This window comes from Macrobrachium rosenbergii, chromosome 8, assembly GCF_040412425.1.
Source record: "Macrobrachium rosenbergii isolate ZJJX-2024 chromosome 8, ASM4041242v1, whole genome shotgun sequence".
In the NCBI taxonomy this organism is placed as follows: Eukaryota; Metazoa; Arthropoda; class Malacostraca; order Decapoda; family Palaemonidae; genus Macrobrachium; species Macrobrachium rosenbergii.
The window spans coordinates 67,284,890-67,303,556 of NC_089748.1; the positions used below are offsets into that span (position 1 = coordinate 67,284,890).

The 18,667-nt window shown below is 37.2% G+C and overlaps 1 protein-coding gene across 5 annotated transcripts in view; it reads right to left on the bottom strand.

Annotated features, from left to right (window-relative positions):
• Drat (Death resistor Adh domain containing target) overlaps positions 1-18,667 on the bottom strand; it is a 90,926-nt gene that overhangs the window by 56,122 nt on the left and 16,137 nt on the right. Inside the window, exon 1 of one of the 5 annotated variants that reach the window (XM_067107910.1) lies at positions 2,816-3,291. The exons of 3 other annotated variants lie outside the window; for them this stretch is intronic. In XM_067107910.1, the coding sequence (XP_066964011.1) occupies positions 2,816-2,834 (19 nt within the window). In that variant the 5' untranslated portion in view covers positions 2,835-3,291. Of the gene's footprint in view, positions 1-2,815; positions 3,292-18,667 lie in introns of those variants that run through there. One more of the 5 variants, XM_067107911.1, reaches the window with a different exon arrangement.

Genomic DNA, 18,667 nt, shown 5'->3' on the forward strand with positions numbered 1-18,667 from the left:
GAGAGAGAGAGAGAGAGCAAATTACATGATTGATATTCAAGCTTATGCTGGCATTATTGCTTAAAAATCAATACAATATAATAAGTTGACACAAATGTCTTAACACTTTCTGAAAGCCAGTCATACAGGGTATCAATATTGATGATGAAAAAAGGAAAAAAGGATTTCATACATAAAGAAGACCTTAACGTAACAGATAATGTGGTTCAGTCTACTGAAAATGAAAGTAGGCACTGTACACATCCAAATGAACAATGTTGAGTGTTGCAGTCACACAGGCTGCTCCTATGCTACAAGAAAGTACAATTTGCCTTGCGGGGATGCGTGCAAGTCTTTTTCTTTTCTTCTTTTCTTTTTCTATCGTGATGCACGGCCTTAAATGGTTGCTTTGTTTTTCTTTTTTTTTGCTTCGTAAACTCAGAATTAAATAGTATGAGAATTTCCTTAAGTAAAAGTTGTCCGGTTCCGACAATGTGAATTTTTGAAGGCTTTTTTTTATGAACAACATCAAAACTAGATGTATAAGGCTTATGACACTTCCCTTACTATGCGGAAACAGAGTCTATAATATTCTGCCTTCTTATATTCACGTTCACAAGGGCAGTTTTGTTTGCATCAGAAAGGTCTACACTTATACAAGAACAAAGACATTTTTTCTTTATCCAGGCTAACATAGGAAGATAATTTACTCTTTAAAATCTCATGTGGATAAATGTTTTATTTGCATATAACGTCTTGACTTCAATTAAGCAGAAGGGACTGACTGACAGTTCTGACTGAAGGAGATTAACGTAGTAGTAGTCAGGAAGAATATTCAACAATTATCATGCCAAAAAATATTAATAGATTTGCATAAACTTTTTATATCGAAATCTATGTATGCCATTAATATAAACCATGAGACTGACAGGTCAAATGGAAAATATTCCCATATCTAGAGCCTATACCTGACCAAGGAAAAAACAAAAAGTGAGAGGACCCTAGAAAAGCCCGAACAGTCTGGTATCTGCAAAAATAAGCCAAAACTAAAATTTCCTATAAATATCCAAACTACACCAGAAGGTATATTCATTTTCTAAATAACACAACGTTACAGTCTGTTAACAGACAACTAAGATAATTAGTGTGCTAATCTAGCTTCGATAATCATTTCAGCTCAGATGGACCAACCTTGAGGGAACTCCTTCTAAAGCGGTACTTTAGCCTCTACTGTACAGTTGCATTATTGATTTGGTAGGTAGAAACTATGTCCGCTTTCTCAAGGTAGAATCATTTCTTACAAAATCATTCTGCTTTATATTACCTTTGAATAACCTTCATTCTCAGTCACACAGTACTAAAATATTAGCATTTCCTGCAACTAGTGCACGACATCACTTTTTCAGGCCTGATTCAAATAAAAACTTGACGTGTTACCTCGTATACCTGTATGCAATTTACTGATACTTAAGCCAAATTATAGTATGATTTTATTCGTCTCATATCTCCGGACAGAGAAATTAATCGATAAATATTATTCACACGTTAAAAGTGAAAGATACAAACATCCCCGGAAAAATAAACCTCAATAAGAACCACTTATGACATTCAACTCTCAGCTGAGACGGGCACAGCCAGCACCGTTGCACCACTGTCATTTGCTTCTTGAATCTTTTCCACCGGGTGGCGTGAATAATGAAACAAAACATCGTTAAAAGTAATCATATTCGTTTCGTGCTTATTTAAAATCAACATGTACGCTGTTAATTTCATCGCATTCAAACAGACTACTTTATTACAATCAAATAAACAAAGAGGCCTTTACATTTCTGTGATTAAATACTACACCTAAAAGTAAATGTACACAAGGGGGAGGTTTCATAAATAAAAAAGGAACACTTGCCTGGGGATAAATTCAGAAATTTGATAATAAATGGGAAAGTTTAATTTTTGCACTTCTAACTAGACGGATCTTGATTTCATACAGACACTAATGAAAAAAGAATGAGACAGACAGATCGATTACTCTAACAAGAGACAATGCTCCCATGCCTGTTTCTTATATTTATAGGTGGACCGGCTTCTCCCCCCAAAAATTATAACAAACCGACATTTTTTTACTATAATCAGAAATTTAGCAATGTAAAGTCGTTTTTACATGAGGCATTGGCCAAAAGGATGACATTTATTGCTTCTCTAAACAACTAAACGTTGTATGTGGAGTGAGTCATCAACGCCCTAAGTAAAATACAATACACGAGTGGTACTGTGCAGAAGAACGGCCTCCCCCTCCCCTCTCTCTCTCTCTCTCTCTCTCTCTCTCTCTCTCACTCAGACCTTTTCATTTAAAAGACAGTTTGTTATACAACGGAATAAAACTGGGTTTTTATGCAATCCGCACTTCTTTTCTACCAAGCCCGGGTTAGGCTACGAAAAACAAGCAAATGCAAAGCCCAGTGTTTCAAATTTCATGCCCCACTTTCACCACCGTTTTTAGCACAAGGGAACAAAACTAGAGAAAAACGTTGGCCATAAAATACTGTTACATGTCACATACGAGGTTCTAGTTTCTTTATAAGAATTCTACATTACCTTTCTTACCTTCACCCACGTTTCACTGAAAAATTAGCAACAGAAATGCGAAAATAAGTAGCATACAGTCGTTCAAAACGAGAGCAGCGAGGGCGGACGAAAATAAAATCAAAGCGGAACGGTTTTAAACATTTCTTGAATGATTAATACTTAAAAGTTACAAATACTGTAAGGTTTGCCCTATGATGTAACAATGAACAGCTTTTGCGACGAAAGCAAGTGACTGAAAAAATACTGTACTTACTCTGCCTGCGCTGCCTCATCGGTCTTGAACACCACAGGCATTTCGAGGTCTGCCGATTTCCTCTTGCTTCGAAACACTTTTTCTGGTTGTTAATAGAGAGTTTAGGCACAAAACAATATGTAACCGAACACCGTCGGATTTAGGTGTGGCTAAAGGCAGATGTGTCAGGCGAGGAAGTATTACGTTTCAAAGCGGCGTCCTGTCATGCACTGTCATTACCTTTCGTCATAAACGTGAGCTCACAGCTGGTTCCAGGCTGGAATAACGTTGCAAGATCTAAACGGGAATGCAGTCGTGAGATCGTGTAACTTGCTTACGGAATGACAACCGTCTAGGATCGCCCTCTCATACAGAGTGGTCTCTGTGTGTGACAAACCCTGCGCGTGGAAATCGCGATAACAGATAAGGTGAGAAAACAGGAAAGCAGAGCAAGATGTGGCAACGCAGCCAGTTCACTCGCTGGTCACATGGCCGCTGTATTGATCACTTACCAAGGGCGAAAAGGTCGGCGACGTAGTGGCGAAACAATATGAAACTGAGACACCTAAATAATATTACAAATGTAAATATTTATATTATCTATCATTATAAAATGGACAGGCTAAAGAGAAGAGTGCGCGTTCATTTTACATAATTTACATATCCCCTTATATTTCCTCTTTCAGGTCACGGTGTTTATGGTAGTCGAGGAAGAATTAGGTCCTCAGGAAACCGAAAGTGGAACTCATTTGTGAATGCTAGGTAATTAAATGAGAAAAGGGTAATTTAAAAGATTAAATTTAACTCAAGCCAAGGTAGTTTAGTAGTGAAACTCCCTTGGCAACATACGAATACTGTATATATATACAGTATATTGGGCGATATATGAATCAATTTGTGTTAATTTATTAGGCTACCAAGAGTAGAGAGGCCCTTGTTTCATAAAACATATAAACTTCCGGTGCAGAGACAGAGGGGGGAGAGATTGCATTCACTTCATTTACGCTCCAATGAAAAGTGCACGTGTGAATCAACACTGGCAATACTTGTTTATTGCTCATTAGTATGATCGAGCACCTGTAGACAGTAAACCACTATATATATATATATATATATATATATATATATATATATATATATATATATATATGTGTGTGTGTGTGTGTGTGTGTGTGCATATATATGTATATATCATATTGGCACATTTTAGTTTGATGACGACAATACGGTATTCATAACAACTTTCATTACTACTGCAACCTTAATTGTTATTACCACTCTTCTCCGTTCACCTATCAAAAGATGACGAACCATCGCACTCTTAAAGATCTTAACACTTCTCCCTGTCACCTAAGATATTTTTTCATCGACAGATAGAGCCCGACTGTATCCACTGCAGTCACGTGATAAACTCTCAGGTGGGTCACGGTAAGTGATATGTTTGCAGCCCATAGAATGATTCCATTTTTATCGTTTTCTGGTAGACCTACGATAAGTGAAGCGGAAGCAACCCCTACACCTTTATAGATGGAGTGGGTGATATTTGGTGATTTACTTTTTGGCAACAAAATAGCCCACGGAGAACAATATTGCAAGTGTTAAGGAGGTGCAATAGTCATTAATAGAAGCCTAAACAAAAAAGATTCATACACTGTAAAACCGGGCCGATTTCTGACGAAGACTGGCGCTAGAGGTATTCCTGAAAATTATCACATTCCCATTCCCAGAAAAATCTAGATGTTCGCTGACTGCTCCGCCCCAAAATCTCGAAACAGTTTGCCAGATGCGCAGACACGTGTAAACGTTATGTTATAAAAGCATAAGTAGACTCATTTTTGGACTGCACGTACTTCCATAACAAAAATCTTTGGTAAATCACCGAGGAGGCCAAGGTTTCTCCACCCCTCATTAGGATAGCATCACCTGCTTTCTTAATTCTCACATGGAGGTCGACAGACAGTTCAATACTGGCATAATCTAGCCAAGTCTTTGAGAAGGAGAGACAAAGAAAGTGAGGATTAAAGGACTAAGGGAAGGAAAGCAGTGAAGGGAATCTACAGTTTGTGCGTTAAAGTGATGCAAATGAAGCCCTTATTTACATAAGTGCTTCAGGACAAAGATGCAAGTCTTTCATTACGTTTGTTTCCATGGGATAATCTTTTAATATTTCGTACACATTCTTTATAATAAGCGCAACAAATGTAAGTTGCCTATATAAGCAGCACTTAAAAAAACCTAAGATTACAAAATGAATGCTACACTGAATAATGCAGTCATTGTGAATCATGGTTATAAAATATCGAATGAGAAGGCGCAGTCACTGCGGGAAAGCGAAAAAGTATATTAGAAAGTAAAAGGATGAGTGAGATGAATTCGCTCTTTTCCAAGCGACCTCTTCAAGTGACGTATCAACCACCGGACGTTTCGTCACCCTGAAGTTAAAAATAGTCCATAAGTAGACAGAACCGGGATGTAAAAACCCACAATGGACCTGTTCCTCCGATTCTTAAACTCACTCAACTTACAATTCTGGAACATATAAACTAAAAACTGGATTCTTGTTCTCGAAATTCCGACAGAATTCTTCCACGCTACTTAAAATAAAAACGAACTTTACTCGTTAGTAATAATATCCTGGACTAACAATATTTAAGATCAAAGGGAAATTTAGTACCCGTGACCAAATAAATGGAAAAAAATAAAAATACTAATAATGTAACGCTTATGTTCTGTCTAGAAATGTTACGCCACACGAAATTATCTATTAACTAACAACAATCTCTCACAAAAGATGTGATGTAAGCAGTTAAAACCTTACTGAACTTTTCCTGACACATATATAGCAAGTAAGTGAGTTACGAATGTTATCCCTAACGCAAGTTGAAAGGTAAAAATATAATCTCGGGGACAAAAAGCTCGACCTGCTTTACTTATCAAAATCATGTTTCCTGCACGTGATGCAAGAGGCTCTCCCGCTCCATATTTCTTCTTCTTCTAATTTATCATCCGCCTCTTTCCTTTTATTCTAAAATTCCCATCTAAAGTAGAGAGAATGATTGTTCAATGGGAATCCAGGAATATCTGAAGCTTCGTTAGCACTTCCGAAGCTCCCTCATATATATATATATATATATATATATATATATATATATATATATATATATATATATATATATATATATTATATATACACATATAAAGGAACTTCGGGAATCATAATCCTTATTCGACAACCAGTGCAATTACGAGACAATGAGACAATAATGCCAGGATGAGGTTTGGAACAGATTGCTCCTTGACGAAATTGCGTCAGGCTAAACTCAAATTTCACGTGTATACGTTAGGTGGCAACTAAACCAAGGCTTTCGAAAAACTGTCAAGTAGCTCTACGTATCTAAATGAATCACAAACTCGTAACTCTCCTTCCACGATAACTAACTTGTAATAAAGTGAGAACCCTCTTTTAAAAAATCCTCAAATGAGATTTGGTCACACATACAGTACTGTAAGTGAGCGATGCAACTCAGATTTTCAAATACAAGTGCACGCACAGGCAAACCGACATCACTTTCAGATATTTACGCATTATATAGTGCGTGAATGAAATCGTGGACAAGACCCATGCCCAGAAGGGTGTATTTAGGAGTTTCGCCTCCCCCTCCCCCCGCCCCGTTGGAAGAATAAAAAAAAAGTGAGATAATAAAAATCAAGAACCATTTCATCACTTACATGAGATAACAATAGAAAAAGAGCTAGAAAGTTTTAGGAAATTTAATAAAAGCATGAACCATTTTCATGTCGGTTTGTGTTACTCTAAGTACCTAAATTACTAGATACTTTTTAAAAATAATAATCTACGTTATGAAAAGTCTTTTTGAAACCCATTCCTTTTAAAATATCTGCGCACGGGACTCATCGTGAACAACATTCTAAGTTTATAATTTGTTATTTCATAACTAAACAGAATGCAAGGATAAGGCCATGATATAAGATGAATATAATGAAACTGCCAATTTTAACATTAAGATTCTTCTTATTCAAGTCACACCTATAAAAAGAAATATTCCAGAAACCATGTGTCATCGGAGAGAGAGAGAGAGAGAGAGAGAGAGAGAGAGAGAGAGAGAGAGAGAGATAATGTCACTCATTTAAATGGTACAGCGCTTCAGATTCTAACTGATTAAATAACAGATTTATATATTTCAGTCTTGCCTCTAATGCAAAAACGCTAATTACAAAAAATAAAGTTAAGCCGGCAAATTCTCTCCAGATAAAGAGCTTTCGCACTAGCGTACGTTCAAAATCCACTTACGTTCTCGGACCCTGACTTGGACCTTGGAAAAAATGTTTTTCTTTCTGCTACGTTTCCTTTTTTTTTTTTTTATCTCACTCTCTGACAAGGGAGGCGCAGACGAACGCCCTTTCCCTTTGGAATGTCAAGGAAAAACCCACGACAATGATCTCCGGTACAGGAACCAGTTTTTGGACCGACCCATATTTTGTTTGTTTTCTTCAAGAGGCTGCACGTTGTCATTTAAAAGTAGCAGTACGGTAGTTACATTTAAAGAGTGATGGCCAACTGTCAACATTAATACATATTCCAGAACTGCCAGCCTTGTTTATTGCGGTTCCATCAAACATGACTGCTCACGGTGAGCGACAAAGATAAGCGTTCTTTTCAACACCACCACAAACCCTCTCTCACCCCGTCTCTTAATTAAAGGGATTGACAATCAGTGTTTTCACTTAGCGATGATAAACACACAACGCAGTTTCAGATGACGGACAAAGAACAATATGAATCACCTTCTGATTAAAACGAGCGTTCCTTTGAAATACTTCGTAATAACTATATTCTCGCCTCAAAAGGTAGACCTTTAATTGTTCAGTTCTGAATATACTTTTCTTCGATTTAGTTACCGTGTTCTTTTGGTGAGACTCCTTTTCCCTCTCTTTGTTTCTGCTTCTTCCATTATTTACTTCTTCCTTCATCGGTAGTTCCTGTCTTAACAGACAACTAAAACTAGATAGAACCCTCGTTCTTATCTTCCTCGCGTTGCTTTGATAAAAGGCATTTTAAGGAGTGCACGAGGAGGAACTTCTTACCGCAGTTCTCTTCCCCTAAAATACGACAAAATATTTTTTCTTCCAATATTTCCTCCTGATACTTTTATTCTGAAGTGGCTAAAATATTTGGTATTAATTATTTTTACAAGCCATTTATTCTTTTCAGGTTTCCAAATTTGGTTGTTCTTCTCACCATGCACATCTTGAAGGCAAAGACTTTTTAGCATTTCCTTGAATGTTCAGCCAGAAGCTCTCACCTCTTGACAACAACCCCTTGTTATTACGTAATCTGAGGAACTCCAATATGAATTTTTTCATTTACTGGTAATTTTCCCTTGAACACGTTTTTGATGTTTTTTTCCCTTAAAATCATTCATTTCTCATAAAACACTAAGCAACAAATAATGCTTATACGGAAGCCTAAAAATGTCGCAAAACCTCTAATATCATGACCCTTTTGTGACCGAATGAGCCACGTACGACCTTGCAAAGGTGAAAGAGGTCTTCCTCCACTGTGCCCTTCCTCCCTAGTCTCAAGGTCGTATATTTTGGCGGGGGCGGTGATGGCTGGTAGAGGTTGTACAGGAGTGGTGTAAGGGAGGAAGAAAAGAGAGGGAAAGGAGAGGGTGGGTAAGAAGGAAGAGGAAATGAAGGTGAGAAGGGGAGGGAGACACCGTCGACTCTGCTTGCAACCGAACTTTATCCCCAGTTGCCGCTGTGTAATGAGTTATCTCTCCTTGATAGATTCACGAACCTTTCCTTCAAGGATTGACTGAGACACCTTGAATATTCTTCTCTCTCGCTCAGCTTCACAAAAGCATAACGGAACTCTGAGTCCAGGGACATCAAGACATGGAATGAAGTCAGATTTTCAAGAGATTGCGTCATTGTTGTCTGGCAGCGTCAACCGCTGCCACACTACCACCCACTCACAGACCAATATGGCGCCAGTTGATGCTTGCGGACCCAGGTCTTCTGTCATTCTTGCTGACCTCTTCCACGGTTAGAGATCGTGCCGATCTGGAGTTGGGTCGACATTCATGACCATCAATATTACGAGCAGAAATTCAATGGTGCAGTGCAATAGCGGCGTGAAAGTATGTTTCATGAAGAGAACGAAGCTTCCCCTTTCTCATTTTGGTCCATTTTCTTTGCATACATATTTTTTTTTCCTGAACAGGATCAGTAGGCGATAGACATGGCTAGCAGATCATTGGAGGCAAATATATCACAGAGAGAAAGGGGGTGGTGTGAAATGATTCTTTCACGACAACTGCAATTGCGGATAAAATTATGATCACATTGATAATAAAGCATTCACAACCATTTTTTCCACTATAAGAAAAACCAAGATTAAATGTTTTTATATTTGAAATATTGGTGAAAGGCATATGCCAAAAACGAAACATGAGTAAATGTACGTTGTTACACGGGGAAAAACAAAGAGGGGACATATCACCGAGCAACCATTCGTTCAAAAAAAATTTCCTACAGTATATGAACACAAGTCCCTCATAAAAGTACAGATTCCGCACATCAGACAAAATTAGCAGAACCTTTGGCATATCTAATGAGTAACACTGGAAGTAGGAGCTCAACAAACAAATAGAAGGAATTTCTTTTGCTTTAATTTATCAACTTCAGGCGGCATCCCACTAAAACACCGAACGTATTTCATTCATTATCTGGTGTTAACTCATTGCCTGGCCCTTTGTACATTACTGAATATTAATTTTGCCCTCGATCATTTAAAGCACTTCTTTTTAAGTGAAACACACAAAGAAGAATTTTCAGACTATGTCAACAAACCTGGTCGATTTTTCAAAGGAATGTTATTTTAGTTTACGATTTGGAGTGTACATGATATTCAATAACTAATAAAACAGCCATGAGTATGATGCTTGACCGTATTCGAAGAAAATCTTACAGATATCGACTCAGTCTCTCAAATACGTTTTAGTTGGAGTCGGAATGTTGTTGACAATCCTCTCCTTGATAGGTATTTCAAGTTATTTTCTAGTTTTATTTTAGCGCAGAATTGTTACCAAATACAAAGGTAAGTACAGCAAAGAACACTTTCCTTTTTCCTCATTGACTAGTTCCACCAAATGAAACCCCAGCATAATGAGCTTTTGGACGAACAACAACTCTGATGGCTTCATACGGCAAGGCTGACTCTCTCTCTCTCTCTCTCTCTCTCTCTCTCTCTCTCTCTCTCTCTCCATTTGTATTACATCCTTTTGCATATAAATAAAGGTGATATGCCGGCATGTATATACACACACGCACACAAATTCACGCATATAGTCATGAATAAATGATACTGTAAATATGTAACAATCTACATGATACAGTATATTTCCTAAAGTAAACAAATGTATTCTTCGCTGCTTCCCCACGAGGTATCAAGGAAAATTCCACATTTTCTGGTAGCTGACATCATGAACGTGATCGTGGAATGCAAACTTGGATAGTTTGTCGAACTGCCAACTGCTTCCTCGTTTGTTTAAATACTGCAATCATTGTTGACAACTGAATGAACGCGTTAACATTGCACAAATCTCTCTTAATTATTTACAGGCATGAAAATTCTCCCCAAGCTCATTCATACTTAATCCATGCGCAAACTGCGTGGAAACGATCGCCACTTTTTCTGTCTCATTTTATTGTATTACTTCAGCCTTGACATGTTAAAAGTATAATTGTCACATAAAAATGTAAATTCTAAACAGTCAATTTTTATGGAGACTTTAAAACACTGTAAATAAGTCCGTAGGACACTGGCTTCCACATGTACATCATGGGAACTTGGGTGTGAATTATCGATTCCTATAAACAATGAAAAGAGCGGTATACCACTTCTTTCTAGTTTTCAACAGAACTCACAGATAGCATTTATGTCCACGTGTTCAAGGGAGTGAAATAGCAATGGGTACCCATGAAGTGACAAAAACGCTATATTAAAAAGATTGACAACAAAGGAGTGACAAACAAAGATAATCATTTTTATCTATCAAATTTAAGCAAGGAATATTCTAAGTGGATGCGAAGTTGCGGGATACATAATACATACATACATATATATATATATATATATATATATATATATATATATATATATATATATATATATATATGTGTGTGTGTGTGTGTGTGTGTGTGTGTGTGTGTACAGTCACTCAGACACTCTTACCAATGAGCAGTGTCCCAACAAGGAATGGATCCAGAGACAAGTAAATCAGCCATTGTCATTTTTACCCTTTAACTGCTGAATAAAGGAGGGATCCTCTGTACACAACTTCCATGGTATCAGGCGTTTCATATACATTTAAAGATGGCTGCTATTAATAAATAGCTGATCGATTCAGACCCCGAATTCACAGTGCCACTCGCCTCTGTGTTATACACAGTCGCGTGCTTCCAGGATATTAAGGTTCTGCAGACCGGTAATTTTTTTCGTATTGGATTAACCCCTCGCTGATAATCTTTTGTTAATGGAAAGACACACTTGACGAAGTTATATCATCCCCTGGAATTTCTGCCAGAGAGAGTCTTCTGCCTAAAAAAGACACTCTGCCTTAAATAGCATATGATTATCACTTACGTTATCGGCCCATATGGGCTTCTATTGTCTCTGTTGTTAAGACGGTGACTTAAAATTGTTGAAAGCGGCCCATTCAGCATACTCGATGCCCTTAAAGCGACAGACAACAATCCTTGTTTCGTCAAGTGCAGGCGAAACGTGCATGTGTTAAATATTGAGCAGAGTAATCAAATGACTAGTTAGTTATCTGCGGGTTACATATGCACACCGTCAACTATCAATGCTACCACGTTTCTTAAATTCATATTCAACCAGTTCTATATATAATCTACCGTTTTCACTCCAAACATTATGCTTTGAGAAGGCTACGCTAAGCAGGGATGAAGAATGGATGGTACGTCACATCAGTTTGAAGTCGATGACGCCATATCGAATTCTGTGCATCTTGTGTATGTCATATAACTACAATTTTTCCGGCTGATAAACTAAAAACCTTAATTACCTAAACTGATGTTTTAATTACTAATCGAATGAATTTAATGAGTTAGGAAACCGCGAAGGACGCAGTTTCGAACACTGAGGATTTTGTGTAGATGTTTTATACCGACAGCATTAATCAAGTAACTGGAATTTGGTTTGTTTCAGTATTAAGAAGACTTTGCTTACCTAAACTGAGGCCTTAAAATTATGAAATAAAGGTATTACTTGGTCAATGTGAGTGCAAAAAAACATTCCTTGATAATCCAACCATCTAGGTTCTACAATACCTCGTGACATATAATCAAATGTGTGAAAATCCGTTTACTTATCCGATTTTCTAAAATGTGTAAGAGGGTGGCCTGAAAAACAACTCTTACTATTTTCCAGTTCGAGAATAAGTGGTCTTACCTTTGCCTTAATAGCAATCTCGGCTTTCATGACTTTTTCTGATGTAAAAACATATTAATGTCAGGTCGCTGTTGAATTCATTTTCATTAAACTGATAAAAACATCTGAGGGATCTCACTTTCATCATAACATATCGCCACTAAGAGTTCACCGACTTTTCAACATTAGTCGCTGTGAAAGTCCATCAGAGCTATAGGACGCTTAAGGGTCACTGACCTCAGCGAGCCACATAAGCCTACTCGGAGTTGGAACAAACCTTTAGGCCTCCAGCCTGCTTCCTATCACGGCTCTAGCCTCAGGCGCTCCCACTGGGAGCCATCCACTCATAGTAGGGGGTTCTGTCGTGGCACGGTTCTGTGGGCCAAGGCCGCGTGGATATACACGTGAGAACATTACCGACCGACATACATAGTTAATGCTAAAGACTAAGACATACGTCACCGCAGTTTGCTTTATTGATATTTGTTATGGACTCCAAATTTTGTCTACTCGATAACCACATATTGTCATAGTACCCGTAACTTTGGTTCCTTTTACGTCTTGGAGTATATTGGTCGTGTCTTTCCTACACAAGGTACAAAAATATCATGTAACATGGAATGACTGGGTAATAGGAATGGTAAGGAGGGATGGAAATATAAGGGACACAACAGCCAGAAAGAACTTTCTCTGTAGCCATTTTGTTTCGTGTTGATCTTTTTGTGGTTTAATGTCAAACTTTAGGAATTTTTCTGATATTGATCCACACGACTACCGGGGTTCCTCTTCGAATCTCGTTCTATCCGGCGCTAACCAGACCCTTCCGCATATAAAAAGAATCATTCTAAATAGCAGGAATGCGCACTCCAATTGTTCAGCAATATACAGTACACTTCACTTCCATCGAACCCGACTGCCTGTGCCATCATCACAGAGTATAATGGCAAAAGGCTGTTATCGAATTCTCTTGCTGCATTTGCATCACGTTTCTTGATTCACCCTGATGACCGTCACTTCGAAAGGTCACAGTTCTTATACTAATTAGAAATTAATGCGCATTCCTGCATACTCTAATGCGAAAGCAAGAATTTACCTCCAGAATCTCGAGAATTTATCAGAGATCAAGACCCTGCTTCGTAAAATAGATTTATTTGATCCTAAACCTTTCTCTGGTTTAATGAGAGCCCGTCTTTAAATACATGAATAGCATCACTACAATTTCCATAAATGACATAATGCGTTCAGGATAAAAATCTGGAGGTAAACTTTTTGGGTGGTTTTGGAAAGGAAAGATATTTCTTCATCAATTATTTTCAAGAGGTTTAAACTCTGTCATTTTGTCCGTTTATGAAGTTAACATAAAGATCGTTAAGTTTTAGCAAATGATCTCAGGACCCATCGATTAAATCCTGTAGTAATTCAACCGAGATCTAGAACCAGAGTTCGTGAAAATTTTGGAATATTTAAGATGTGGACTTCGGGCAGTTCATAACTCAAGTGCCATCAGACCTAGATTCAGACGTAGTGGGCTGCAAATTCTCAGCCTGAAAAAGAAAAACAACGCACAGAGAGAGAGAGAGAGAGAGAGAGAGAGAGAGAGAGAGAGAGAGAGAGGCCAAGTCAACTTTAGGTGTGAATTTTTAGTTAACTCTTTTGAAACGTTGGTCATTTTCTTCTTTAAAACATAATGTCTTGGAAATTATATGTCGTCATCTAATGCACAAGCAATAGACTCTGATGCTTTCCATGTGGTGCTGCCGATCCTAACACTAAAAATAGAAGGTAGACAAGACAAAGCTCGTAGTCATGGTGTGGGGATTCACTGCACACAGCGTTTAGTGTGCTGACTCAGCAAAGCAATCGCCCATGCGACAATGGGAGGAAGGAGAATACATATCCTAAGGATACTACGTCTGGTATTAGCTCATTTCGTTACGAACTAATATTTACACAACGTGAACCGTACGCTTTGCTGGAGGAATTAAATCCACCCTTTTAAAAGAAACAAATTTCTAAAGCAGGACAGTTATTTGACTCTATATAACAACCAAGGTATTACTAATCTATGATGTCACAGCAATCTGAAAACATTTCTTCAAATTAAATTCCGCCCCATAAAATCCTCTAGCATTCTGAAGTACGGAGAAGAACATCGACCTCCTTACAGCAGAGCTTGATAATGAAGGATAACAAGAGCAGCGGTGCACTGGGAACCTTCTCAGAGGCTGCAAATGCAAGAGGGCACAAAATTCATCAGTTTGGTTTTACCTGTGATGTCATTCACGTCAGAGATAATTTCTCGTGGATTTTCTATGCTGGTCTGCACTGCAATTCTAACATTGCGCTAAATGTAAGTTGTCGTAACTAACAGTGAATCGAGACTCTTTGGTCACGTGTCTTGAAAAAACTAGCCCACTAAATTCTATCGAATGATGTAGATTAGTGAAAGAAACAGCATGTACACTTTTACCTGTTCAAATATTTTTCATTTATGTCTATGCTTGAAAACTGCAACTGTTGCCTGCCTACTTAACAAAATTGTCGTTAGCTGATGACAATTAACACCACTCAACAGTCGAGATGAAGTTTATAGGAATACATTTCTTTTCAAAAGAAGTAAAGTACGTTACTACTCAGGCCTTCCCGATAAAGCTTGTAGTGTGAGTATTGTGTATATGTTCTAGTTCATAAAATCTAATGGTCAATGGTCCTATAGTAACTGGCTCTCTGGTTTTTCTTTGTGATGGCCGGAATTAGTAACAGGACCATTTAACTGGACTAATAATAAACTTTAGAACTAGACTAATGCAAATGCTGCTGCTCAGCATTCATTTTAAATTATGGACATTCGTTCTTCCGTGTACGAGGATGGACCACGACGATAACTCGGTATTAATCGAAAGGGTATTCGGGTAAAACTGTTAAGACACACCTGATATTTCTCGAATACAGTGGAAATTAGTTAATCGTTACAGTGAAGAGTAAACCTCGCCCGAGAGAGAGAGAGAGAGAGAGAGAGAGAGAGAGAGAGAGAGAGAGAGAGAGAGAGAGAGAGTTCGTGTAAAAGAAAGAAAATGAAATGTTCCTCTTAAAGTGAAAATATTCACGAATTCTTTAAGCAATGAAACAGACACTTACAGAAAAGGTACTTTGCACACATATCATTTTATTCAAATTTTCGGAAGAGAATGCTATATATACTAGTGCACACGTTCTACCTACATGTTTTTTTTATGGAGATCAACTAGATATCAAATGCCGAGGCACTCTGCAACCTGGGTCATGACCAACGTGAATTATAGCTGCTTAAGCCGTGGCCAAGACCATGAGAGAATGCGGTGTCATCATTTGGAACTCTCCCCACGCACAAATACCTGCAGAATCAAATTCATGACACAAACATTTTAGAATGTAATTCCCAGATCAATCCTTGCTGTCCCTGTTTGAATGAATGACGCGTGAACTTAGGCCATTAGACCAAGCTCTGTGGCACACTTCCGACCATTCATCGAATAAGACAAGTGAAAAAGCGAGTTTAAATGGTTTGACAGCAAGATTAAGAGATTAAGAAAATAAATGAGATGAAGAACAACGACGACACAGGGAGAAAACCCACAGTTGCACAAAAAAAGTAATAATCTGCGGAATTAAAAGAGGCTGAACAGAAAGATGGAAGACGGAAGTGGGACTGAGGGTAAAGTAAAAGGCTAAAAAGTGGGTGCAACTAGGGGCCGAAGGGACGATGCAAACACCCTTTAGTAATGTCCAGTTTTGAGGTTCGTTTTCCTTCTCTTGCTCTGCCGTCCAGATTAAATCGGAACAATTACATTATCCTCTTTCGAGAGACTGAAAATTTAATCCCTATATTTCCTTGCGATGCAGGGCCTCCCATTTCTTGGTGGAGAAGGGAAGTGGAGAAATATTTCTATCTCTTCTTGAGACAGCAAAAGAAGTAGTTTTCCTCACCATTCTGTCTTTGGTATGAGAGACAAACAAAAGAGCAGTGGGGAGTCTTTACTGAGGCAGATATTTGGGAAAGATATTCTAACAATCTTTTCACTTTTTTGTACGTGTGAGTCTCTCTCTCTCTCTCTCTCTCTCTCTCTCTCTCTCTCTCTAAATTACTCTAATGACTCTCAATAGCTCGCTTGAAGTGCTCGGCACAATTCACTGACACTACTTGCAACAGTTCGCTCAAGTAACTATAAACAAGGATGTTCAAATAATTCACAACTCGTTCAAATGACCCGCAAATACTTTGCTTAAATTACTCAGCACAAGTCGTTTAAATGACTCATAACAACTTTCATATGATTCGCAACAACCTTTTTAAATTACTTAGCGCAACGAGTTCAGGTGACCTGCAAGAACACCATTAAAGTATTCAGCACCATTCGTTCAAACGAGCAACAAATAGCTCAAATGAACGTTCAAATGACACGTAGCGACTTTTTCTAATAACCCCCTGAAGTTCGTTCAACTGACTTACCTAACAGTTTAAATGACTCGCAATAACTCGTTTAAGTGACTCCGACAAAGTGTTAAATTCTTGAAAATCATCTCACTTGAATTACTAAGTACGATTTGCTTAAATGACCGTCAACAATTCACTCAAATAACTCGTAACAGCTCCTTTAAATGCTTTCAATAACTCGCCCAAATTACTCAACACAGCAAATTTAAATTACTAGCAACAACTAACTTAAATTAGTAAGCGCAACTGGCTCATATGAATAGAAACAAATTGCTAAAATGACTAGCAACATCTCGTTCAAATGATTAGCGACAATTAACAGAAACTACAGCATCCGTGCGATGACATCGTTCTAGTATAAACAAGAACTGCAGAAAGCGGCAATGTTCTCATGTGTTTGTGATCAAAAATTAGCTTTGTCTCGACAGTGTATTTATTTAAATACCAATCTCTAATGTATGTGGCTATTAGGTTACTGGTAAAATATCAAGGTAACAAAATGCTCTAACTATTAAGCAAATTTTGAAGAATACTGACTTGCTGAATAAATACCAAAGAAAACGCAAGATTAGTTTTCCTTTTTTTTTAATTTTTACTTGCTGGCAGTTTTTAGTCTTCGCATCAAGACTTCTTAAACTGCTAAAGCGGTGTATTGCACTGACAAGTTTATAAAAGCACGAAAGTGAGAAAGGAACTATCCTTACTTGAAACTAAAGTTTTTACTGGAAATTTCATATCTGGCCAGTTTCACAATACACTCTAGCCAACAAAAATTGTTTAAGTCTTTATCCTTACAACTTCTGATATTCTGGTATTTACTAGTATTTTAATGAGATAAATATTTTGAGCGTGAGAACGTGAAATATAATGCCATTGTGCTTAAGAATTGCAAGAGTTTGTTACAACTTTCATTTCAACACGCGTCATGGGATTTTAAAACTAGAGTGTCAGATCCACTCTACGATCTTATTAATTCGTTGAGTCGCCTTGTACAAGAACTCTCGAGCGACAGGTGAAATTTCTATGCAGACATTTTCCTTACTGCTACCAAGATCGTACATCATATCAAAATATTTCACGGCACGTAATTTCTAATTAAACGACCCACGCATGCGAATGTGACAGTTCTAAGTGTGTTAACAGAACAACAAATGAGTTAAATAAATAGTTACACGACCGTGTTCTTGCAATATATTTCTCCGTCTTAGATGGCCATAGAATTATTCTCGTTACTTAGAGGCTTTACAAAATAACAGGTAAAAAATAATGTCCCCAGTCTGACTGTGGCTTCCATTTAAAAGCATTTAGAACGTTCACACCATATAGAGCAACTATAAATAATAATAACAACAATAATAATAATAATAATAATAATAATAATAATAATAATACTAATAATAACAATAATAATAATAATAATAATATTCTGTAAAGCAATGAGAAATAGTTGATAAATAATAATCCTCTCTTGGTACAAAATATAGTATAAATAAAACATTGGGAAATTCAAGATAACCTAAAGAGATAAAAGATATCGAAAGGAGCATCTGCGCAGTCAATTCAACCGTAATTTCAAGTAATAATACTTAGGGATCAAAACTGCGTCGTTATTCTTGCGTGTCATTATCACATAACGTTTGTGTGTTGCACCTTTCTCTCTCTCTCTCTTTCTATCACACACACACATATATATATTATATATGTATATAAAACATGTATGTGTGTATTATATATATATATATATATATATATATATATATATATATATATATATATATATATATATATATATAATGTATATACATATTCTTATATTTAAATATATATATAATATATATATATATATATATATATATATATATATATATATATATATATATATATATCATGTATATACAATATATGTATATATATATATATA